This window comes from Callithrix jacchus, chromosome 10 (assembly GCF_049354715.1).
Source record: "Callithrix jacchus isolate 240 chromosome 10, calJac240_pri, whole genome shotgun sequence".
Classification (NCBI taxonomy): Eukaryota; Metazoa; Chordata; class Mammalia; order Primates; family Cebidae; genus Callithrix; species Callithrix jacchus.
In genome coordinates this window covers 73,935,071-73,960,632 of record NC_133511.1, presented here as the reverse complement: position 1 = coordinate 73,960,632, position 25,562 = coordinate 73,935,071, and the positions used below count along the sequence as shown (strand labels likewise).

The 25,562-nt window shown below is 51.3% G+C and overlaps 2 protein-coding genes across 13 annotated transcripts in view; one reads left to right on the top strand and one right to left on the bottom strand.

The window, feature by feature from the left end:
• Nucleotides 1-14,986, top strand: part of RIC3 (RIC3 acetylcholine receptor chaperone) — an 81,727-nt gene extending 66,741 nt beyond the window's left edge. Inside the window, exons 8-9 of one of the 2 annotated variants that reach the window (XR_013523288.1) lie at nucleotides 726-13,975; nucleotides 14,583-14,986. The gene's annotated coding sequence lies outside the window, so the exon portion shown is untranslated. Of the gene's footprint in view, nucleotides 1-725 lie in introns of both variants that reach the window. The other variant, XR_004731291.3, reaches the window with a different exon arrangement.
• The window catches only part of TUB (TUB bipartite transcription factor), an 85,960-nt gene continuing 62,237 nt past the window's right edge, over nucleotides 1,840-25,562 (bottom strand). For 8 of the 11 annotated variants that reach the window (XM_078340439.1, XM_054242029.2, XM_078340441.1 and 5 more), the window contains 11 exons: nucleotides 18,497-18,548; nucleotides 17,923-18,085; nucleotides 13,790-13,933; nucleotides 12,345-12,512; nucleotides 11,238-11,359; nucleotides 10,560-10,757; nucleotides 10,161-10,273; nucleotides 9,125-9,242; nucleotides 7,453-7,551; nucleotides 7,057-7,228; nucleotides 1,840-6,578 (listed from right to left, as the gene is read on the bottom strand). In XM_078340439.1, coding sequence (XP_078196565.1) covers nucleotides 6,445-6,578; nucleotides 7,057-7,228; nucleotides 7,453-7,551; nucleotides 9,125-9,242; nucleotides 10,161-10,273; nucleotides 10,560-10,757; nucleotides 11,238-11,359; nucleotides 12,345-12,512; nucleotides 13,790-13,933; nucleotides 17,923-18,085; nucleotides 18,497-18,548 — 1,483 coding nt within the window. In that variant the 3' untranslated portion in view covers nucleotides 1,840-6,444. The remainder of the gene's footprint in view (nucleotides 6,579-7,056; nucleotides 7,229-7,452; nucleotides 7,552-9,124; nucleotides 9,243-10,160; nucleotides 10,274-10,559; nucleotides 10,758-11,237; nucleotides 11,360-12,344; nucleotides 12,513-13,789; nucleotides 13,934-17,922; nucleotides 18,086-18,496; nucleotides 18,549-25,562) is intronic. The other 3 variants (XM_054242030.2, XM_078340444.1, XM_078340445.1) reach the window with 2 other exon arrangements.

Below are 25,562 nucleotides of genomic sequence, written 5' to 3'. Positions count from 1 at the left end.
TGATGGTTCTTCCTGCCCTGGCTCTTGGTTGGTTTATATATAAGGAATATGTTTGTGTATTTATATATCAGACATTTTGGTGTACTTTTCAGTCATTCAGGATTTAGACAGTTCTTTTTGGATTTTCCAGAATTATTTTATCTTTTAGGGATGAGTTATATCTGTGTATACAACCCAGGATGACAAAATCATGGCACTGGTTTTTGTTGCCAAGGCTGCCGTCTGTTTCCCATGGTCTTTTCTGACAATAAAGGGGCGGGGATCTTGTCCTTTGGGCACTATCGCAGAGTACACAAGTCATACCTCTATCGACAGTTAGCTCACAAAACAACTGCATAATCTGGGATCATTCTTGGTAAATCAGGTGGGTGGTACACCCAGGAGATCCCCTTTCCTCGTCACAACAGGAGCACAAAGAAACCATTTCATTATCTCCATGACTAGCTCCAGAAGCTGAGCCCAGGGAGGTGTGCTGAGGAGTGGAGGCGTTATTTGGTCTGTAGAAGCAATGGCTTTTGAGAACCATACTCTGCACCTTATATGGTTTGGGCAATGAAATAACTTATGGTCCAGATTCAAACACTTTGGAAAATGGGAGCTTTAATAAAAATTAAGCCAAGGTGGTAACAGGCATAAACTAAGACTATCCTGCACATATGGTCACCCCTGTCTATGGCCATTTAAGGTTTTCAACCAGACTGAACAAAACCCTCTTTCCTTTGTAGCATATCCTGTATACGCTATTTCCCGCCAGAGGCAGAGGCCACAGGAGATAGGCCATGGTTCAGGTAGGAAACACTCTTGGTCACATCAGAACTCTAGATCTGTGGGGGGTAAACAAACTCTATTTATTACCACGCTCTCAAAGTTCCCTTTAATCCAGACTATTTGTATTCCAAAGAAAAATTCAGTACTTCAGCTATTCAGCACTACTGAGAAAAAACATGAACACATCTATAACTTTGCCTTGACCACTGAATTTTCTAAAATGTGCTTCCTTTTCTTTCCCTTTTTTTTACACAAAGAAAACAAGTCAAATTTCTCCTCTTAGGTCATTCCTTAATTTCTCAGAGAACTAGTTTCTCCATGAATTGGGAATGATGCTCTTTCCAGGGCTGTATGGATTAAATAAGATGGTTTTTATAAAGTGTCTGTGTGTGCCAGGGTGAAGCATATGGTAGGTGCTTGGTGACAGCAAGTCCTGTGTTGCTGAGGTGTTACACTTGACACGCTCTAAGGCTACCCGGACTGTCAGGAATGGCCCAGGGCCATTCTGTAGTCTCTGGGTGCGTTTAGTGGTAACTTCCTCTCTGGGTCAGACCATTAGCTTTCATGTCTGCTTCTACCCACCACTGTAGCCTCCCTTCCTTTTGGCTTCAAATCTGCCACAGCTGCCCTGCAACAAAAAGATTCCTGAGCACGTCTAAGTCCTGTTTAAATGGGTCAGGCTCCAAGCAGGCCCACAGAGTACTTAAGTTAGAGCAGTTCTCTTCAGGGTCTTCTGTGCCACCTGAAGGAGTGGGCCTGGTTGGATCTTTTATACATTTTTTATCTCTGCAGACAGCCCTGTTCTGTTCCTAAGGTCAGGCCTGCTCCTTCAGGTAGCACAGCAAACCCTGAAGAGAACTGCTCTAACTTAAGTACTTCGTGCCTTCATTTTTCTACCCTCTGGGTGCAGTTCTGATGAACCTTAAACTTGAAAGGCACAGCCAGAGGGAGGTCAGTGTTGACCCACATGTCATTGGTGAGGTATGACCTCTGCTATTACCACCCACCTACCTGCCTGAGGCTCCTAGGAAACAGTGAATGAAGGATAGAGAAAAAAACTAGGAACAGAAGTGTTGAAACAGTTCAAGTTTAATATGTTGATGTATGTCTGTACTTAGACAAACACTAAATTCTACAACACACATAATGTCAACATGGGAAAATACCAAGTTTGTCATTGCACATACCAATAAATAAATACATTTGTTCCAGAATACCAAAGAAGTTTATTCAAAAATTCACTTAATAAAAGCACAGTTTTGCAAATTTGTCTAAAACTCCAGATAATCTTGAACAAAAATAAAATGTCTGACCACTCCAAAATAGGAAAAGACAATCTTGTGCAAACAGACATACACATTCTAGGCATTGTGAAAACTGGCTGTGTGTTCCCAGCAAGAAACTTCACCCCTCCTGACCAGCAGTCAGGCTTCCCTCTCCTAGTTATTCTAAGTTGCCTTCTAGGAAACTCTGGATTCTCAGCCTCTTCTCCAGCTTTGCCTGGACCTTGCTAGGGGGAGGGAGGGACAGGAGCACAGAGAAGGAAGGGATGTGATGTCTTTCTCAGGAAAGAAAAAAGGCACAGTGATGAGCTATAAAGGTAGTGATGAAAGCAAAGAGTAACTTTCATTCACCCCAAATCCTACAGCAAGCTTTGACAATGTAACATCTTCATCTTGCGGTTAAGAAAATGGACCTAGAAGGATTATGTGGTTTGCTCAAAAACATATAGCTACTAAGTGCAGTAGTGCTTTCTGTAAGACCAACTTGCCTCTTCACTTGGTTGGAAAATTTTAAAACCAAACCTGTCGTAATATGTCTGTTCTGCCCCTCCCCCCTGTGTCCTGAGATGACAGAAAATTCCAGGTGGCCATAAACGCAAACAAGAGCCCAGCTCTTGGCCTATTACTGGTGGCTACTACAAGCCTACAGACCAGAGCTCCAGGTAGTATAGTGTCCCAACTCTGGGCCCTAACTACACGTTATTCAGGTCCCAGTCTCAGTGAAAGCAGACTCATTCAGCTATGTGGAGAAGTGTATTCCGGACCACTTGGCAACCTGAGTTGACACAGGGATGCCACAGCTGGCATAAGGAATTAGAAAAGGGAAGGCCAGTGTTACTGCAGTAGGAGAAAACCAGGAAGTCCATCTAGGAGATGGAATTTGTGCTTGCATAACAGAGCCATGGAAATGGCTATCCCAGCACCTCCCCTCACTGCAGACTCCATTGTAAGCAAAGCATGGACCTTTTTCTTTGAAATCAACCCTGCTACTTGTTAAATTTAGAACTACCTCTAAATGCTAAGTTTATTTAAGAGGTAAATGTCCTGCTATTTTCAGAATGAGGAAAAAAAGAAAACAAGGTCTTCTATAATTTTGTGCCCTACTTGTCACTGAAGGAGGCAGGCTCCAAAAGTTCTCTTACAGCTTCTGATTATCACAGTCCTGGCTTCCAACACCTGTCTTCACCACAGGTCTGGACCTTATGTGCTTCCTCTGAACTAGTGTCGTGATTTTTAAGGCACATTCACTAGAATATGTTCAGTTTCAACCATATGTGCAACATACCAATTTCTTCAGGCAATGGAGAGTGGGAACTGAAAGATAACACCTTTCTTGGATGGTGTCCTCTCACTCAGAACCCTGAGAGAAAAAGCTGCTATTTTCCCAGGTGTACTTTCTATCCAAAGAGCATGAAATGAATGGACAAAATCCACAGGTGATCATAACATCCTTATTCCTTTCCTACTCATTTCTTAGCAATATGATCACAATTAAGAAACCTCAATTGATTACTGATTGCCCTTTTCCCCAGTACACACAGAGACACGCAGACACACACACACACACACACACACACACACACATACAGAGATGGACACAGAGCACCTTGGAGCCAGAAGGGAAAGAAAAGCTAGACTTGGAGAAGAGTTGGGGAAGTGAACTTCACCACTCTGCAGAATTGTTTGGGGGCAGAGGGTGTAGAGTTTGGGGTGTGGTCCCAGGAGCAGTTAGAGAGAAGCTGCCTAAGGTCCCAACTGCCCAATACTGTTGGGGACTGCTCATTATGTGTTTGATTCCCTGCCCAATCAAGCACCATCCATCCAGGTAGAGGGTATGAAGGGCAAGAACTCTTACTGTGGGAGAGGCTGAACCCAGGTGGTTTCCAGGGACCCTAGAGCAGCTTTAGGAGTCCTTGTGCCCATGGCCCCAGGGCCAGTGGGCAAGGAAAACCAGCATTTCCAGGAGTGCACACGGCTGAGGATGCTTGTCACTCAGTGCCTGACAAGTTTTGCAGCTGAGGCTACCCTTCTCCACACCCAGGCTAGAAAGCTCAGCCCATGTTTCCTGATCCCACCAAAAGATCCAGCCAGCTCCCTCTTCTGTATGCTACAGGAGAAAGCAGAGGCCAAGAGTTTTCCTTTGTGCTTCTGATTTTTCCACTGCCACCAAGGTCTCTGTCTCACCAGAACTCAGAACCAGCCTGTTCTATCATAAAATCACAAATCCAGAGAAATAGCTTGACCAAACATTAGAGATGACCTAGTGCCCATCATCTCAAATGTCACAATGCAGATCTCTTCTCCTTAAAGGTAGGGAAGGAACAGCTAAACTGGAACTATAGAGGAGGATGGTACCATGGTGTTTCACCAGCCCTGGCACAGAAGGTTCTAGTGGGCTCTAGAAACTGGACCATGTTGCAAAAGTGAATCATTGGAGGCGCCTCTCACAGGGATGTATGGCTGAGGTGTGGGCAGATCCCGCTAGAACAGGTATGCCTTGCTTTAAGCATTCAACATAGGAAACTCTAGATTACAAAGAAATGAGCGCATACTACTTCTACTTAAGTCAAAACAAGTCTTTCACCTTATAAAGCCTACCATGTTTAAAATACAACTTTTATTTTTAAAAATTAATTTCTGCTTAGCTCTTCCAAACATATCTACTCTAAAGCAAGGTTCAATCCCTGCTTGCTTCCCACTGATTTCTGATCTCTATCTGGGCAAGAAGCCTCCACCAGGGTAAATGACAAATGAGCAAGAGCTTGAGCTTCAAATTCCCAAGCCTGCATGGTGGATAGTGCCATCCAAGGAGAAATAGCAGTGGCAGTGGAGGGAGTAATCAGGCCTAGCCCCAAAACCCTTATGCACTCTCTCTCACCTAAACTGAGAAGTGTGCTGCAGCCTTACTAAAGCCTGCTCACTGCTGAGCAGTCCTCAGTCCTCACGGAGGGGCCTGACACAGGCCAATCCTGGATCGTACTTGTGCAAAAAACCAGCTTTCAACAGGGAACCTGCCTGAATTCCTACTGGAATGGTTTCAATCTCATGTATCAACTCTGATGTTTCTTAGTCTCTGGAATCAGGGGAAGTGGGGAGGGCATGCAGAATGGGCCCCAGGAGGCTAGAGACCCAGAGATAGTAGTTTCTTGGAGGACCGTGGGAACAAAGAAATCAAGAGAACTTGAAGTTCTGAATGCTGCTGTTAACCAGCTAGGTGACCCAGGGCAAGCTCTGTTTTCTGAGTGATTCACCTAAAGCAAGAAGGTTGTACTAGTTGATCCCTAAGGGTCCTGCCATTACTGATCTCTTGTGGGTCTAAAATAGTACCTGCTTTATTTGCCCTGTCCCATTTTCTTTCAAGAACCATACATAGACGGCTTTACCAACCATGACTTGGCTGACAGCAGTGAGAGTTGGGTCTTTCCAGAGAGGAGAGATTCTTCCAGGAGCATATCATGGCTTGGGAATGGTTCTCTGCCACCAGGATCCCCAGGCATGCCTAGCTGTGTGCAGTCAGGCTGGTGACCTGGACCCCATCTGTGTTTCCTGGGGGTTGTGCTGGGCTGCTAAGCAGAGGTCCTGGTGCAGCTGACAGGACTCCCAGAACAGCCCTGATCCAGGGACCCTGTTCATGCACTTCTGCATGCTGACCCTGTGTCCTGCAGGGCCCATCTACTAAGACAGTCAACCTTGACAGCTGGGTTCCTGCTGCCTCTGTGAGACAGAGCAAACCTAGAGAAATGAAATGCGCTAGAACCCTAGCCACCAGCTGATTCTCACAGCCACAGTGAGCCAGGACCTTCCAGTCCTGACAGGGTCCTGCCACTTACCTGTCCCCACCACCCTCCCAACTTCTCTCAGGCTTGGGTGAGCCTTTCTGCAGTTGTTTAAGGGCCAGGCTCGGCCACCAAGCCCTTTGCTACATAAAGTTGATGTGGCCTTCCTACATACACACACTCACTGTGCCCCTACCTGCTGGGGTACCCGTTACCATCTGACTCTGGCTGAGCAGATGACTGGGCCACAGCAGCCCTGCATTGTGCTTCCTCTCCCTCTATGCCTCTTCCGGCCTTCCCAGATGAAAAGGTTGCTCAGCTTGGTAAGCACGACTGCGACACACTACCCCAAGCGTTGGAGTGTGTTGATCTCGGGGCACAGAAAGAATTACTCTCGTCCCTTCATACCCACCCACCCGCTCTCCACTACTCCCCTGCCTCAGCAGCAGAGGCAAAGGAGCCAGTTCCTGGCTGGCTGGACCAGGGAGCCCACTGAGGGCCAAAGCTTCATCTGGCAGAAGGCCTATATACAGAGGGTAGGCAGGGCTGTCTCCATAGCAGGCAGGCAGGCGAGCTCCGCTCCAGGCTGGGCAACCCCAAAGGGCATGAAGAGGCCTCTACTCACATGCCAGCTTGCTGTCGAAGCTGGACAGGGCAATGGCAAAGGCCTGCAGCGCACACAGCGGGTAGTTGTAATCCATGGTGAACACATCCTCTGCTACCCGGCCAAACTGCATCACGATGTAGTCCGCTGGGGCCAAGCACAGGCACAGACAGAGAAAAGGACAGGGCAGGAATGGAAGAGCCAGGAAAGGACAGACACACACACAAACCACATGAGGGAAGAGAAAGTGAGAAGCGGAGATGCCAAGGGAATCACGAAGTAAAACAAACGCCAATTGGGAGAAGTGGCAGGAAAGAGGAAGCAGATAGCAAAGGAAAGTGATGTGAACACCAGGGGACAGAGAAGAGGAGGAAAAGTCCTTTTAAAGGGTGTTCCCATGCCTGAGACTCTGCTGAATACACAGAATCTAGGACCAGGGCTCCAAAGGAGGCTCTTTCAGGACCTCCCAGTCATTAAGGTTAGAAAGTTCCATACATCTAACCTAAGCTTTCTAGATCACATTCTTCAACTCTAGCCAGTGTGGGCAGGGCTAGGTGGGGTGCACCCTACACTAAGGGCGTTGGGCATCATACGCACCGTAATGAGTAGGGACAGAAACACTCACGGTCATTGCCATGGATGATCTGGAAGTTCTTCACGGAGGCCTGTGTGACACGCCCATGGAAGTTGAGTACGTAGGACTGTGTGTCATCATTCCAGACAGGTGTCTTATTTTGCAGCTCGATGATACTCTCGGTGTTCTTATTCTGCCAGCGTGCTAGCAGTGTCTCATGCTCCTGGGAGGGCAGCCTCATCTGAGCGAAGCCCAGGCCTTTGGCATTATGACCACCCCAAAGAAGGATCTGTCCCAGGAATGTGGGTCCTAGACTTCCGTAGACCCCCAGGACTTTCTCACATGGTATCCCCTCCACATATATACATCCACTGGAGTTCTGCCCTTAGAAGCTCATGCAGAGACCAGGATGATGGGGAAAGGAGGGAGGGAGGAATAGAGACTCACGTTGCGGGGGCGGATGGAGACTCTCTCATGAACCATGTTCATGCCTGGGACAATCACACTCATCTTCCGAGGCCCCTTGAAGCCTAAGACGTTTGTCTCCTGGGAAAGAGAACGCAACACTGGCCACCTGAGGCGTCTATTGACCTACTGGAGAAGGTGAGGGGATGGGAATAAAGATGAAGAGCTAGTTCCCACCATCTCCACTCCAAAGTCTAACATGCACCTCTAAACCTAACATGGGCAGAACCAAGCTCCTGGGCCTCTACTCTGCCAGAACTAGCTGCCTTTATACATCATCCTTGCTTCCATTTATGGAAATGCAGTTCTTCCGCTTGCTCTGGCAAATTATTTGGTCACACTTGAGTCCTCTCTTCCACATCTTACTTCTAATCCATCAGCAGTTTCTATCAGCTCTACCTTCAAATTACACCCAGAATTCCACCACTTTTCACCACTAGGTTCTCTCACCGAGATCACTGTAACAGCCTTTACCTGGACTCCTTGTTCTGTTCTTGGCCCTCCTACTCCTTCCCATCATCTGTTCTCAACACAGCAGCCAGTGCTCAGGCATGTTAAGTCAGACTATCTTTCTCCTCTGCTCAAAACCCTTCGGTAGCTCCCCAGCTCACTCAGAGTAAAAGCTAAAGATGTGATTTTACCTGCACACGGCCCCATGGTACTCTCCTCACCATTTACTCCCTGGCATTCACTCCATTCCTTCTTCATGCCAGGCACTCAGGACTTTTTCCCTGTGTCCCCTAGACATCTACACTGCTGGTTTTCACTTCCTTCTGGTCTTTACTCAAGAGCTACCTCAGTGAAGTCCCCCCTGCCATTCTTCTGAAAATCTCATGCCCTGGCATTTCCTCTCCCCTCTGCCTACCTTTTCTTCTTAGCATTTATAAATAACATACTTCACTGATCTGTTTCATAGCTTGTCTTTCCTACTAGGGCCTTAAGTCCCATAAAGGTATACATTTATGTCTGTTCATTACCACATCCTTAAAGTTGGAGCTCAGTAAGTACTTGAAGGCTCGGGCTGCCTAACCAAAACTGGTCAGCAGGTGGCGCCACAGGAACACACAAAGTAGCTGTGGATTACTGATGGCCTCCAAGAAGTGCCCATGCCCAGATTGATAAGATACCCACCCCTCATTTTAAAAATGAAGAAACAGCTTCTAAGAGGTAGAGTAATCCCCTATATTTAGATTCCAGTTTGGTCATTTTTGAACTGCGTGATATCTGCAGCTGAGCTTCAGTTTCCTCACCTATAAAGAAAATAGGATCTGTCTCTTAGGTTGAACATTCAGTGAGAGGACAAAGTGCCCTGTAATCCATGTAGAACCTGGCATACCAGAGGGATGATCTCGGAATGTGCAGAAAAGAACCCAGGCCTACTATCTCTTTCTGCCCAAGAGACTCCTAGCCTTGACAGAGTCAGGCCTGGTTTTCTGAGCTCCCCAAGCAGATGGCTGGCTGTGGTGTGAGCTCTGAATACAGGAGGGAAAGCCAGAGCCCCTGTCCTACCAGGATCACTCCACAGAGGACAGCCCCTCTCCACACAGCCTTGTCTACCCACTAAGATGGATGGGATGGAGCCCTTAGATCGGGCATCAAGTCCTGGGTTTCATATCTACCTTGAAAATCAGAGACCCCAGAACCTAGGACTCACGTAGCACACAGCTGCCAGCTCCTGACGCAAGGTTCCACTTTCCAAAGTAGAGGATGAGGCCTTCTGAGGGTTGACTCCATTGTCATAGACAGTGAACTTGGTGCCCATCAAGTTGGACCTGAAATAAAGGCACAAGCAGTATAGAGTCACACACCCTGTACCCCAGAGTTGGGAACAGCTCGTCTGTCCTATGAGGAGCCTGCAAAGCATTCTGGCTGATCCAACAGCAGGCCCAGGGAGGCATACTGCTCACTGATTATACATCTTTGAAGACACTTTTGTGGGCAGGCCTGGACTTGCTCTGAGTTGACTCAAAGTGCATTTCAGTTCAGTGGCAGCAATTCAGGAAAGAAAATCAGGATTCTTCACAACATTTATCTGGGGAGACATGGGAGTTCCCCTCATGGGAGGTGGGCAAACAGAATGGCATCTGATAAGACAGTAGAAGGGGCTCAGCACCCGTGGAGAGAGAATGAGATTTCCCCTGTGGCATCCAGCCTAAGTCTCAGTTCAGTCCAGCCCCATCTCCAGCTTTAGCTCCTGACCTCCCATCTTTATGCTCCCCAAATCTGGTACTCTGCTCCTCAGCAAACCTTCCTTCCCCATCACCCCAACCTGGAGGCCTATCTCAGAGCCTTCCTGCTCCTTCCCCAGCACCCTCACCCCCAAGATTGCTGTGTGTTTCCTGAAGAGCTCATTCTCAGCCCTGTTCCTTGGCACTGGCCATGGAGCCAAGGCAGCTATTCCATGGTGGCCTGCATTATCAATGACACCCTGGGGTTGGATCCATCACTCTTGGTGAACCTGCACCCACCTGCTGGGAGCAGCTTGGGGTAGGGTGTGTGAGGCCCATCTATAAGACAGGTTCTAGGCTGGCATAGACATAGGCCTCCAGTTGGATGTGATGATCAGGGAGGATCTGAGGTAAGTATTCATCCCTGGCCTACATCTCCTGCAGGGAGATTGAGGCCCTCTACAGACAGCCTGCCCCCGCCCGCCTCCCACTCCCGCCTGCTTCCTGGGGGATTGCTAGTACCGCAGTTTCCCGATATAGCTGTCCCCTCCTCGAGACAAGTCTGTTGGGTCCACAGAGATGAGGTAATTGGAAGTTTTACTCTTCTTTCTCTTCCTTCCCGCCAGGAGGAACACCTTGAGGAGTGGAATGAGATCATATTCCAGACCCAGCCTCTGGTCTGCACACAATCCTGAGTGCCACTCACACACTGTCTCTCCCGTAGGTCAGCACCCAAACGCACATATGTGCACACACACAAATGCACTGGCAAACATAAAATACACACTGACCAGACACAAAGGCTATTTCGTTGAGAAACTGAGAGGTCAGTGGTGGATGTGAGGCTTCTAGTCACATTGGAGCCCCTAGAACTTAAAGGGGCTGAAATGCCTAGAGGATAATAGAGACCCAAAACCTTACCTTCTTCCCATCCTCACGGTCCAGGTGCAGAAAGTAGGTGGGGTACATGCCCCGGTCCATCCCTTTCTTGTCCCGGGTGATGCGGCATTTGATGGTGATACCCTGGGGGGCTGGCCTCAGTGCAAACTCCTCCAGATCCTGGACCTCAACGTCCACTGGTTGCTCTGGAGCTGTTGGGCTAGGGGCTGAGGCTGCCTCCTATGGGGATGGAGAATAAGGCGCCTGAGCCCCAGGGACCCTAAGCAGCCCAAATTGGTGGTCTGGGTTCCAAATCTGCCTCCTGATGTGGCGGTGGGAGGGAAGGATCCTGGGATGTGGGGGTGGGAGGGAAGGATCCTGGGATGTGGGCCTGGCCAGCCTGGGCCTGGGGTCAGGAGCTATTTTCCCAGCTCTGCCCTCTTTTCAACAGCTCCTAGAGGTGGAAATGGGGATATGGGAAGGTCCTCAGAGGTCACCCTGTCCAACTGCAGCTCCCCCGACACTTCAGCCCGCTGGCCTAGCTGAAGAGGTTAGGAGGCTAGGTAGACAGGCATAAGAGGCCAGGAGAGATGCTCCTAATAGGCATGAAAGCCTTAGCCCCAGGAAAGCCAGCTCCCCATCATCTCTTCACACATAGTCTACCTCTAATTTGGATGAGCAGTCCTCCAAAACTGCAACGGATGCAGGCTACTCACTCACCCTGACAGACTTCCTGCTAGTAGCAGAGCTGGGGCGGGTGTTACTATTTAGCTGGGAGGAGCTGGAGCTGTTCTCGTCCTCATCCTCCTCTTCCTCTTCAAAGCTCATGCTGCTGGAAATGCCTGAGCCAAGGAGAAAAGGAGGGATGAATGAGAAGTCTGCCCAACCCCTGAAATACACATGGTCACATACACACGTTCAGACACTGAGTCACCTGTATCCACACACATGCACCCTTTTAAGCAGCCATATATACACATAAAGACTCATGTTTACACATATTCCCACACATGTCTAGATAAACAGGGACATTCTCTCAGGTGTACACGAGTCGGGGCTGACCACAGTCTTCAGGATATGTCCCCACCACCCAGTTTCAGCTCAGTCCCTACATTACCCACTTCCTAGCAGCCACCCTGCCACTGTCTCTTGACAGTTCACCTTGAACTGGGAACCTCCATGTCTGACCTCAAACCTATTAGAGGACTTGGCTGGCATAGGCCATAGAATCCACCAGGGCATGGGCCTCAGCTCCTTCCTCAGCCCAGTGTGGGGGGGGGCAGCACTGACTCCTCAACTTTGCCCTGAGCTTTTATCTCAGATGTCCTCCTGCATGCCATTCCCCAGGAATGCCACCCCCACCCCCAGTTTGTCTCAACAGCCCTTTGTACAGGAAACCATCCTTGATTAGATTTCTCACAATGACTGCCAGGCTTCTTCCCTCTGCCGCCCTCCACCAGGGGCTCCTTAGGGTAGGGCTTATGGTGGGAAAACTGAGCAGCAGGTTTCTAGGGAGGATCTGCCCTGCCTCTTGGTATCCTGGCCCTGTTCCCACTAAACTCAGCAGACATATGGGAAACTTCTTGCAAAAGGAGCTTTTTCTAAGGAGCAAAAGGAAAAGAAAATCTGCCTCCAAATCTGGACCTCCCTGGAGCCATATCAGAGGCCCTGCCTAAAAGTTTCTCATTGTCCTTAAGTGTACTCCACCCCCATCCAACATGGCCAGGGAGGGGCTAGGACAATGGAAGGCCATGCTCCCGAAGAAAGGTACATCTGAGAACCTGGGACTGGGTTTTGGGGGTATCACTGGGCCCCCATGGGGCTCACCCTTCCTCTGCATCGTAGCACGGAGATCCTGCCCACTGGGCCGTTCGAACCCACCAGCTGCCGTCTCCCCTGCGTCCTGGGCGTGGTCTGACTCGCCCACAGTCAGGATCTGCACTGGGCCTTGGGCCTCAGACTTGTCTTCTGCCAGTGCTGCTGGCCCGCTGGTGCCTGCAGGCCATGGACACTCCTGAGTTACAACCAGGAGGAGGAAAGGAGGGCCTGGATTCTCAGACATCCATCAAGGGGATGAGGGAAGAGTGGGGAAACCCTCTGCAAAACTGATTTTTATAAAACTCATGATTGCATCAGCCTGTTAACAGCTGGTAAGCTACTAAGGGTTGTGGGCTTCATTTCTTCTGCTCTTCCCTCAAATTAATTGCCATGGGTTGGTTTACAATACCTCATATCATTAAAGCAGATGGCAGCCATCGACAAAACCAACTGCACAGTGGAAAAAACAAGATGGAGAACAAGGATTGATCCAGACCATAGCCAAGGCCAACAATCATTCATGGACATGGCCAGCTACAAGTGACCAATGCTGGTGTTTTCTTTCACAAACATACACGCAGTAACTCACATCATTAGAAATGCGGGGCCCCTTGATCAGAGTTGGCATACACTCGCCTTCCCAAGTGGAGCGTGTCCTATCCCTTATCAGCCTTCCTGCCAGTTACCACGGAGCTTTAGTAACAGAAGCAAGGCCTGACCCACACAGGTGGCAGCCACCCTGCCTGCCTGCTGAGCTATATGCCCAGAATGCTCGGCCAGCTCCAGAAGCCCATGGCCCCTGACACATCACTGTCCAACCATGATGCAGTGGCCTGGAAACCACTGCCCATGAACAAAGGCTGAGGAACACGGGGCGTGTAGCCAAGAGATTGGACTTGGGAAAGGTGCCACCATCACTGTCCTTGATGATCTTTAGGGGTCTTTTCTGGAGAAAGAGGAGCAGAGGGAACAGGCTGGTCTGTGGTCCAGAGGGTAGAACCTGGACTAGAGTACAGAGTCAAGGGAAGCCCACTTAAGGAAGAGCTGATAGTGAGGACTGCACAAGGATGGGGCAAACTACCTGGAGGCAGTCACCCCCATTGCAGGGAGTGTCCTACTCCAGGCTGGGTGAGATCTTCCTTGAGGGGTCATGATACAGGGTGCTCAGACCAAGGTAGCTGAGGTGGGGGACACTGTCCTGGGCCACAGCTGAGTAGGACTTAACTTCCTGGCAGTGTGGTAGGCCTGTCCACACCCAGAGGTGGCCCAGGCACCTCCCAAGCTAGACGAGGCATGTAAGCCACCTAACGGGGGACCCAGTGGCTCACAGTGGAAGTCTGTTTTTCCTGAGTCTGTTCATACTGTCCCTCTTCTCCAAGTCAGGAGGACAAACCTTCCCAGCCCTACAGTGAGGCCAGGCCTGCTGGGGACGGCTGTAGAGAATGCAAGCTGACCTTTGTGCTTTCCCTTCTTCTCCTTCCTAGCGGCGCCACCCTGGTCCCCTGCTGTGGCTGCTGCCTTGGTTCTCTTGGCTGAAGCTGGTGCTGTTGGGCGTGTGGCTCCCAGCTGTACACTGGCGAGTGAGTCGGCCTCTTGAACTGTTCAGAAGACAACCCCAGACAGAGAGAAACAGGTTCTGGGTGAGACTAGAGCTCCCACCTGAACACAGTCCCCAGCACAGCATTTTCAGCCACACCCCAAGTCCCACCAGGGCCCCTGTACCACTTCCACAGCCCACAGAATCAGACCCACTCATCTCTACTAGGCAAAGATCCCAGGGCAGGCCCAGCTGGAAGGAGGCAGCACCCCCAGCCCAGTGTGATCAAGTTAACAGCCAGCTCAAGACCTATGATCAGCCAAGAAGCTGAGCAATCAAAATTCTAGGCCATCAAACTGTACTGAGCCTGGACAGGGGCAGGGAGAATGTCCGAGGATTTGGCCATTGAAAATGGTGAAGAAAGAACAAAGGCTGTGTCTTATGGAAGAGACCACACCAGGGCAAGCACTCCAGGGAGTCCATGGTGGGGCTCTGCGGAGATGAGCCCATGGGAGGCTGGGGTGTGGGAGTTCCCAGAACAGCAACTCTGGGAGACAAGGAGCTACACACACCAACAGTGAGGTCTCAGAAGGGTCCCAGCTGGTAGCTTCCAAATTCTCCATACTGCAGAACCCCAATCTGCTCAAAATCCTTGAATGGTTTTCCAATTGCTCTTAAGATGAAGACCAACATTCTTTCCCTTCCCCTAGGTTTAAACACACACTCCCTGCCTCGGGGGCACCAAGAGTTCCAGCCACACCAGGCTGGTCCAGTGCCTCTCACCAGCACTGCACTCGCTCTTGCCTTGGGGCTCTTGCTCCTCCTGCTGCCTGCACAGCCCCCGACCCCACACCCAGTGATCAGCTCCCACTCGTCCTGCAGATTTCAGCTTGGATGTCACCTCCAGAGGGAAGCTGTGCCTGCCTCCCTAGTTGGAGCAGGTGTTGTCATGGCTTCCTTCCACAAAGCACACCCGAGACCGTCTGTTTAGCATTCTCTCCCCACCTAGACTGTGAGGCCCATGAAACGGACCACACCCATTTGTGCTCACCTGGGACCTACAGCTTCTAATCCAGAGCCTGACACAAAACTCAATAAATATTTAAGAAATGAATGAATGTGTAATATGAATGAGTATAGCCAGCAGGTCAAAAGCCGGGATAAACGATAAGCTCTGATGTATATCAAACGCCCTCCTTTTCCTCTTGAAATGATCCCCTGTATTTTTTTTTCTTTTTTTTAAGACGGGAGTTTCACTCTTGTTACCCAGGCTGGAGTGCAATGGCGTGATCTCGGCTCACGACAACCTCCGCCTCCTGGGTTCAGGCAATTCTCCTGCCTCAGCTTCCTGAGTAGCTGGGATTACAGGCACGCCCCACCATGCCCAGCTAATTTTTTGTATTTTTAGTAGAGACGGGGTTTCACCATGTTGACCAGGATGGTCTCGATCTCTTGACCTTGTGATCCACCCGCCTTGGCCTCCCAAAGTGCTGGGATTACAGGCTTGAGCCACCGCGCCTGGCCGATCCCCTGTATTTAATGCCTGCAGACAGCAGAGGGCAGAGAGCTAATGCTGTAGGCAGGGTGGGAGTGGCCTTAGAAACACCAGTTCCTGGGTCTGCCACGCATTATGTGCAGCAGCCTCCTCAGTGCTTCGTCTAACACTTGGAGCCAAAGACCCCCAGAGAAGCAGTATGTACTTCAAGTCAAATGTCACATGTGCAAATGTCCTCTGAGAAAGGACTGGCCCCATCTGGAATGTCAGCAGGGAATAGCTAGCAGCTGATTTTGAACCTTGGAACATACCATGGCCCCTTCAAGATCCAAAGCCCTAAGACAGAGAACTTTCCCCATTTTATGATGAAGGAAGCATATCCAGAGAGGGTAAATGACTTGCCTTCAGTCACAAGCAAGCAGGTAACTGGTAGTAGCATAACCAGAAACTTTTTTCTTTTTTACTTGGAGTGCAGTGGCACTGTCACAGCTGACTGCAGTCTCAAACTCCTGGGCTCAAGTGACCGTCCTACATAACTGGGACTACAGGTGCATGCCATCACACTCTGCTAATTTTTTTTAAAGATGGGGTCTTGCTATGTTACCCAGGCTGGTCCTGAACTTCTGGCCTCAAGTGATCCTCCTGCCTTGGCCTCCCAACGTGTTGGGACTACAGGTGTGAGCCACCTGGCACAGAAACTTTCACTTCAGTCCTGCACTAGCGCCAGAGGCACTACTTGTACCACAGTCTTTCTGACAGCCTGGTGCCATCTGGAACACAGCTAACAAGAAATACCTGCCAAAATGACTGCACATCAATGACCTCTCAAGATGTAAATTGGCAGGGCTCACAATCCTGGGTGCAGGCTCCCACTCTGTATGCAACCTCACTCGCCTATATGTGGTGCCAGGCTTGGCAGAGCTGGGGCTGTGATGTCACACAGCCGTAGGCCACGTGCCAGAGGACCCAGAAGAGTAGACGCCTTCTCAGCAGGGTACCACTGCCACCCTTGAGACGGTGCTCACAAAAGAAGTGGAGGAGGCGGCTGCCAGCAAAGGGTGGGGCCGGGGCCAGCTCTGTCAGGAGCAGCTGGGGCTGCCTATGTGAGACAGCTGGGCTGAGATCCCTGTCCCCACTTTTCCGAGGGCCTCTCAAATGGAGTACAGACATACTACGTATGGCCAGGGTGCTGAACTGAGACACACACAAGGGAATTAGCATGAAGGAGCTTTTCAACAGTATGGAGGAGAGACCATTTGGCGTCTGCTGGGTCTGGCTTCACCAGCGGAGTACTGTGAGCAGGCCACTGGGCCCTTCGGAGCCCCTGTGCTTACGGATCACATGGGGATAATGAGTTCCTGGGAGGATGAAACAAGATAATGCAGGTAAAGCCACTAGCACTGTGCTGAGCCGCTGGCAGATGCAGACACCCTTTATTAGAACCACCAGAGTGGGATTCCTCGGAGGGTATGCATACGCACAGGGGATTGAGCTTGTATGGTGTGCCCAGCCACAAATGGCACCAGGCAAATGGGACTCAACTGCTGCTCTCCAAAGTGCAAACAAAGGGCTCAGTGAGCTAGGGGTCAGTGGAACTCAGGGAAGAACCTGAAATACTGTGAGGCAGGGTATGGGACCAGCGGTTAGATGAAAAAGCTGAGCCCTGAGGTGAGGCAACTACCAGTAGTTCGATGTATCTGGAGGCTCCAGGTCAGAAAGAAGCCACAGGAGGAGGGGAATCCCATGACTGCCAAGGTTCTTCCTAACCTCAAGAGCCAGATGCCTGCAACCTTCTTAGAATTACTATTTGATGAAGTAGCAGCCTGAATTACTAGTACCAGCAGGGGGCAGTGGTGACTGAGTCTGAGTCCTTTCAAGCTCAGAGCCCAACCCTCAGTCTGGCCTGGCCTACTCAACCTAACCCACGAAGGAAGGAGAGTCCTGAGAGCAGGGATGTGCTGAAGCCATTCTCTCTCCAGGATGAGCTGCAGAGGATTTCTCCCTAGTGGGCTCTGCTGAGACCCGGAACATACAAGGATGGGAGCTGGAGGCTCCAGGTCACTACAGCAATTAAGGAGTTGTAAGCCAGAGACCGGGATCTGCAAGTCAGAAGCCAGGCAGACGCAGTGCAGAGAGGGGAGGAAACAGGTGATTGTCCTCAGACACTCGTTGGTATGGAGCAGGACAGAGATGGATTCCTTTCAGGATGTAGAATACTGGTGGGGAGCAGGCTGTTTACTCTTAGAAGCTGCCACCTGCACTCAGTGAAATGCTCCAGATCAAAACCTGGACTTCTGAACTCCTGGCTTCATAAAAGTTTTAGCCTTCTAACCTCAGCACCTGATTCAGGAGGTGACAGCTGGAGCATACGCAGGTGCCCAAGGCTACAGGTCCACCTTCCCTCTGCCCTCCATACTCAGCTGTCTACCTGGGCTGAAAGCCATACAAAGCCTGGGCATACCCTCGCCTGGACTAGCCCTTGCCTGCCTAAGTTGGCAGGAAGTGAGGGGTTCCCCAAAGCAGTGACAGGATGTGGGGTGGCAGGCAGGGGGTACCTTGGTAGCTGGTGCTGCCACTGCTGCTGAGGTAGGACTCCACCAAGGGCGCTTGCTCCTCCGACTGCCGGGCCCGCCGGCTCCGGGGCCGCCCATCTGCGTTGGCCTGCACCATCAGGGGCTCCTGGCGCTTCTTCTTCTGCTTCTGCTCCAGTAGGGCCCGCTGTGGAGACACAGAGGTTGGCTGACCCACTGCCTCCACCAGGAAGGAAGGGCTCCCAGTTCTCGGGGCACCACAGCCCACCTTGGGCCAAGGCCCCATGTTCTTGGCACCCCAAGACTTGGTCCAGGAAAAGGAGGCAAGATGGGGCTCAGGTGGCAGCCTTGGCAGGATCCCAGCACAGCCAGCCAGCCAGCCCTCCAGCCGCAGTCACCCAGCTGCCTGAGAGGGCAGAAGCCCATGTGCCACGGCAGGGTTACTGCTGAGCTAGAAGAGAGGGTACCTCTCTTCTTCCACATGGGAATCCCATACCATCAGATGGGATCATCCAGGAAAGATGCACAGCCCTGCCCCTCTGCCCTTGGAGATCCCAGCCCAGACTCTTCCCTTCCACCCAGCCCCAGGCCCACTCACCTGCCGATCAAGCTTCTGCTGCCTCAGGTTTCTGCCCTCATCATCTAAAACACTGCAGAATGAAAGAGGGGGTTTCAGGGCTTGCCCATGAGGTGCCAGGATATATCCCAGAGCCTACCCCCAGCACACCATGGCTTCTGGGACTAAGTGAGCCCACATGGTAGATGGAGGAAGGGTAGAGGCTGCCATCTTGAAACTAGCTTGAACCAAAAGGGTTTGAGCTGCCACTTTGGAAGCCTGACAGGACCCCCATTTCCCCAAGGACTCTCCAATAAGTATGGGATGAGACCCTCCCCTCAGACCCCTGAGCAGGGCTGGGCTTGATTGAGATCCAGGAGAACTATCCAGAGTCATCAGCACAAGCTAGGCCCAAGGCCAGGCTTCAAACAAACCCACTCCCTCCAGCTCCCTACTGGGATCTCACCAGCCTTTTCCCTCCTTTCCCCCATTCTAGAGGAGGCTGCATCCTCTGGGGCAGACCCTTTCCCCATCTGTTCAAAGCAAACCCCTGGCTTTCCTGATAGGCAGAGTAGAGTGCAGACTTTGTCCACTCCCCTTCCTCACTTAAGGCAGAGGGTCCTCCTTCTCATTTGGGAGAATGAAGTCAAGAGACCAACCAGTCCCTCAGGGTACAGGGCTTGGGACACATGGGGGTGTCTGCAGGGTGGACACACATATCAGTGTACAGCCCAGCAACCAGCCACCAGGTCCTTCCTGGGCTGCAGACATGGCACAAGCAGTCCTGGGGATATTGAATCCTTGACCTCCAAAAGTCTTGGGTCAGGGAGCCTCATCTCACCCAGACTGGCCCTAACTCTGAGGAAGGCAGAGTACAAGTAGGGAGCTGGTAACTCAAACCACTTAGCTTTTTGCTAGCCCACAACACATGCATGAGACCTAGGCCCAAATGCTTTAAAAGCCAAGGTGTGGACAGCTGCATGGGGTGAAGTTGGAGCCTGAGGATCTGAGCTCTGGGAAGCCCCAGGCAGCCCTGGCCCAGTTATTCTGATGCTGCCCCTGAACCAGACTGTGTGCAGGCACCTGCACAGGCATGCCCAAGTGTATCAGGTTTGAGGGAGGCTATAAGGAAGTGTGTGAGTATCTGGTGTGTGTGCACATGCATGCAGACACCTGTGGAAGAAGTGGGTGTGCTTGTGTGAGGTGAGTTCAGTGTGTGTGTAAGGGGGAAAGATGAGGTCACATCACCCTGAGGACAAAGTGAAGCCACTTTCACCCCATCCTGATGGCTAGCCCTTTCTAGCTGGTACAATCATTGACCTACATGTGCCTTAAACTACTTGCATCTCCAAAGGAGCCAGAGGATAGAAAGAAGCCCCATATCACAGAGCGCCCACCACCCACCTCCTTGGCCACGAACTATGAGGACTATGTATGTTTTTAACTAGCAGCTGTCCTGCCCACTTGACATCTGGAAAGGTTTTTCCTCGTACTCATGGGCTGCTATGCACGTCAGAGGAGCGCCAACTGTGATCTGGGGCCGTGTGCAGAACAGCCTCATTCACCAAATCCTCAGCCGCCATAGCACAGGAGAAAACACTGCTCAAGAGCTGGACTTCTAGGCCTCGGTCTTCCTGAAACAGCCCATCTGCCCAAGAGGGCACAGCTGCATTTGGGGCTCCCTGAGGGCATCGCCAAGACCACCAGGTCCCTAAATATTCCAGCTGGCTGAGATGGTAAGCATCCCGTTGTGGAAGGCACGCATCCAGGCTGGAGGATTACAGCGAAGACTTCTGAAGAAAGGGTTCAGGACCAGAGAGCAAAATGCCTAAGGACCCTGCCAAGCTCGAGAGGCTACAACCCTCCCATCTCTACAGCTCAAGCCAACAGCCTGACTGAATGAGCAAAGTCAAAGCATTTGCCTACAGATGGACCTGAAAGGGTCAGACCCAAACACCACTGTCCACCATGGTCAGCTGCATGCACAGTGCATATGCATCACAACTTCCAGGACACATGAAAAATGCAGTCTCAGCCCCTGGCCAACAGGAGCAACAGGGTCTGTAATCCAACTGGGCTCTGGGCACAGGGCAGCTATAAACCCCACTGTCATGAGCCAGTGACCTGGCCCCTGTGCGACCTCCACAAGACAGTGCTGGTTCCCTTTGTGCCAGCAGGAGGGGCCCTTCCACAGCTTTCTAGGTTGTCACAAGCCACTCACACTTTCAGAGGCCAGTGCCAGGGGCAGGGGCAGTCACCTAGGTCATCCCCAGCCCTGAGCTTGGCTGAACAAGACCAAAAAGATGTCTTCCGTGGTGCTGATGATCACATCTAGAGTCATTCAGAAAAGAGGACATCCAGCTGAGAGGGAAGATTCAATCAGCAATGCCACCTCCAGAAATGCTAGGTCACAGCAGCTGCTCAACTGACAAAAGGTATTTCCAGTCATAATGGCCTCACTGCCCAATGCCTTTAATGCCCTCATCCATGCAGGGGGAGGACATTTTCCTACCATAGGCCACATCCCACTGCTATGGACTTGCAGAGTATGCTGGAGGCAGGAGGCTGCTTTCCACAAAAATGTTACTTTCTCCTTCTCTGCCTCCACTTTCATCTCCTAAGGGGGGAGGATGATAAAGAGCCACAGGCTTCGGTAGCACTGATTACCAGATAAGATTACAGGTAGAAAGGATTTAACCACTGGCCTTCAGAGAAAGATGGATAAGCACAAGGGCTAGGCTTCTGAAAAGAGGTTCCAGAAACCTCAGATATCCCCAAAGTACCTAGAGAGCCACCTACCACCTCACTCACCAGCAGGCATGTGCAAGTACACAGAAGGAAAGGAGTGTGCACAGCTAGGGGGTGGCCACTGGGGAGAAGCCACCTGGGCCTGGCTGAGCAAGACCCAGCTAGGAGGGTCTACAAGAAATCCACCAAAATGGGGAGGCTCTGAGAGTGAGCACATTTCCAGTAAAGCAGTGTTTCTACGAAAGCTGCAAGGGGACGAGGTGGACCACGATGATCCAGCACTGACAAGCTTGTACCAGGTGGGTGTTCCTAGCTTGTGAAAAGTGGGCAGCATCTCTCCCTGGTAAATAAGAAAGAATCCCCAGCCCACAGCAGCTGTTGCAGAGAACAAGGACAACAGTGATAGCTGTCTCCAGGGGGAGCAGAACCAAAAGCTCCCCTGGCTTCCTCAGCAGGCCCAGCTCCCTTGTCCGCCCCCACCCAGAAGGCCCTGCCTCCTCATTTCCACCAGCACCATTCCTAAGGCATCTTCCTCCCTCACCGCCGCTTCCCTAGCCTGCCTCTTTCTGATGGGCACTGTTCTAGGCTGCACTAAACGATAACCACACAAGGAGACAATAATGGCTTTTTAATGACTTCAGCTCCAATTATGGAATAACTGCCAAGCCCAGGCTGCCAGCTGCGGCCCCGCCAGGAGACTCAGGCGGGAGACAGGGCGCTGATGGATAGGTCTTTCAGCTGACCTGGAGGCTCTTCCATCACGGGCGCCACCTGCTGGGGTCCTGAACAGGGAGGCTCAGGAAAGCCACTGGCTCACAAGGGTCGGAGAAACCCAGGCTTCAGTGTCCACCAATCCATCCGCTGTCTGGCACCAACAAGGGGGCAGCTTCATCTCCCAGGGAGCCCACCACTCCACATCCCCTCACTTCCCCCAAGGCGCCCCACAGATGTCGAAGCGATGAACCACGATTGACAACAGGGGGCAGGGACAGAAGGGCACCGCTGCGCCCTGGAAAAGCACACACAGCCCACATCCTTAAGCCTGCTTCCCGCCCTCTGTTCATACCTTACACACTCCGGCTACTCCACCAGCGCTAACCAGAGGTCCAGGGGTCAGGGAATCCAGGGCCAGACCCAACCCTCTGGACATACTTTCCATGTCACTTTACCCTCCCCTCTTCCTGTCCTCATTCTTTCCCCTCAGTCACAGTGGAAGCTACCCCTGCTGGACCCAGGAAATCAGAGACATGGACTGTCAGGAGAGGAAAGGCCCTAGGGCATCTGGCTGCAACCCTGTGCCCAGTGCCACACCCACAGCAAGTCCAGATCTGTGGCTTCTGTGGCCCAGCAGCTTAATGGGACACAGTGAGAACCAATTAGGCTACAGAAGGGAGAGGACCACACTGCTCACAGGAGTTCCAGCCGTCCAGGATAGGCCATCTCCATTCTAGCCAGCAGTTCCCAAATTTACCAGGTGTATTAAAACTGCTGGAGGGACTAAGCCCTGACTTGGCAGTTTGGAACTGCTGGGGAACATGCCCCAGAATCAACCCACTCCTCTCTCTCTTTGTAAAACAAGTGCCATATGTGATTCTAATGCTCACCCATGCAAATGTGACCATGAGCCACAGCTGGTGATCTCTAAAAAACAAAAAGACAATCAGGGAGTTGTTATAAGGCTGTTACCAGAGGGAAGTGGTCTATGCAACTGCCCAGCGCACCTCTGAGGCCAAACCCAACAACAGAACTGAAGGAGTCAAGAGTCACATGACTACCTAGAAAACAAAGTGAGGAAATGGTGGGAGGATCCTAACAAGGGTCAGGAGGAGGGGGAGCATGGAGACATGCTTAGGTTCAACCTAGGGAAGAACTTAGAAGAAGTCACAGCCATCTGATGGGAGGCCGTGTGACAGGGATGCCACAGGGAGCATCCACTTGGAGAACTAGATGACCTGTAAGGGTCTTCCAGCCTGAAACTCTCCAGTGCTCCAGGAGGCCCCATGGTGATGGAGAGTACTGTATTCCTCAGGTGTGCTTCGAACCCAGGTGTGGGGCTGGGAAGGCCAAGGAAACCTGAGAGGCTATCAGGGATGCCCCTTCTATTCAAAGAAGTGGCCATCTTGTCTGTGCTGGGGACACGACCAGGAAACAGATAAATTCCCTGCTCTCAGTTAGTTCATGACCAAGTTAGAGATACACCAGGCAATGGCCTCAGGACCATGAAGACAAGGGCACTGAGGACAGGGCCATTTCAATCCCGCCCAGCATGGTCCTCCAATACCCTGTGGGCCTCAGTCCTTCCTGACTCTCACTGCTCCATCTACAACTTATAAAAGGTTGTAAATGGACGAAGGGCATTTAATATTCCTCAAGAACACAGGTCAAAAGAGACTGGCAGAAATAGAAACTATTAGTACTAATAGAAAGAAACAAAAGGCAAAAAAATGATTCCAATTGCTAAGCTGTATAAATTCAGTAGCTCCCTTTGAAGTCAGAATGTGAGATTAATCCATGATCATTATACACTGAGCCAAAATTACCCATAAGAAGATTATCACCAACTATCATTTCTCTAAAGAAAATAAGCTGGGCCCAGGGAATGCAAGATGTTACCGTCAGAGAGGGAGTAAAACCCTCACCAGCAGAACCAGCAAGATGCCAGCCAACCCCTCTCCCTCAAACCAAATGCCACATTCCAGTTCTGACACGCTGTGACATGAGGGAAGCCTCACACCAGTCAAAGCACGTGCGCGCCACCCCTGCCCCCACTCCCATCTGCAACTAAAATGCTTTGTCTGTCTTCTGCCCCAGTTTTCTCTGTGATCAGACAGCATGTGGCTTTGACTGCAATCAGCAGGCCAGTTAATGCAAGAGGCAATTTGAATCTCCTCCTGTCAGCCCAGGTCTCCCATTTTGGAAGTCTGCACCCCAAGTCCAGTGCTTTCTCATGCTCAGTGTGTGCCCTGAAAGACCCCAGTAGGGCAGGGGGGATCCCGGTAACTGTTGACGTATATAGTCTGCCTCCAGCTAGACTCTCCTCTTCTCTACAACAGAATGAGGAGGTGGGGTGACAGGCATGGGGAAAGCAAGCAGCGCAGGGCTCTGAGGGTGGCAAGCTGCTCCTCAGGGCCAGGCATCCAAGGAGGCAGGATTCGACGCTTCAGAGCTGAGTCTGTGGCCCAGGAAAGGAACTGGAGGTGTGGGGGTGGAGGGGAGACAGTAGTTGGACCTAGGCTGGGGCAAGTGCCAAATCACTCCTTGCAGGACGCCAGGGCCCTGGGCACTTGCTAGAACAGAGTCATTTCCTAGAGACAATTCTACCTTCCTGGGCCACCTTTCCCAGGAACAGGCTTCAGCCATTCATTTGAGGCAGATTTTCTCTAAGACCCCTGCACTGTCTCTACAAGTTGCTTTAGTCCCTGGCTCCCTGGGAGAAGCTTCTTAGAACCATGTCTTGGCCTGACCCAACATTCAGTTTGCCAGATCCTAAACATGCCATCATCTCCACAGCCATAAGTGCTGCCCCTCCCACCCTCCTCAGTCCACGGCCACCACCCTGCCATCTGGACCCCTACACAGGTACTTCCACAGCACCAAGTCTACTCAGCCCACAAGCACTGCCCAGGCACCTCTGCTGTGTGGCTAGAAAAGGTTGATGATACTCTCTGGGGCTGCACTGTCTTCTAGAAGGTCATCAGCCTACATGTGCCAAGAAAGGCCAGCATCCTCCAGAAACTACCTGTGCCCCAGCCTGGACGTCTGTCTAGGGCAGCAGCTCTTCTGAGTCAGCAGAGCCCCAGTTCCTGGTTCCATGATGGAAACAGCTCCCTGATCCATGTGAGACTTAAGTGTGACTACAGGTTTCTTCAGGAAACCTGTAGGTGACTTGTGTGTGTGTGCATATGTGTGAGTGTGTTGCTGGTGGTGGTGGGGAGAGACACAAAATAACCTGGGAACCCGTGAATCCCCCACAGGAGCTGAGATTAGCGGTAACAACAATGCTCAAGAGAAACCCTGAGTTCCCAGGCCTCGTGCCTGTTTTCAGAAGGATCTTCTTTTAACAAGCCTTAGGCGGTTTCAGCTGGTTTCCATTTCGGACGCTGTCTGGACAGACTCAGAGTAGAGCCCTGTCAGAACTATTTTCTGTCAGTGACTGGTATGAGGCTCTAACAGAGAGCAGGCTGTGTTACAAGGCAGGTCCTGAAGATCTGATCCTGCCGTCCGCTAGCACATGCACCTGGGTCAGCAATAACACAGGGGGTCTTAGCAGTCCAGCACCCTTTTTACACACAAGTCTCTCTAGGCCTAGAGACAGCCCTGTAGCCCATGGCAACCAAGGAGCCAATGGGTGGCCAAGAAT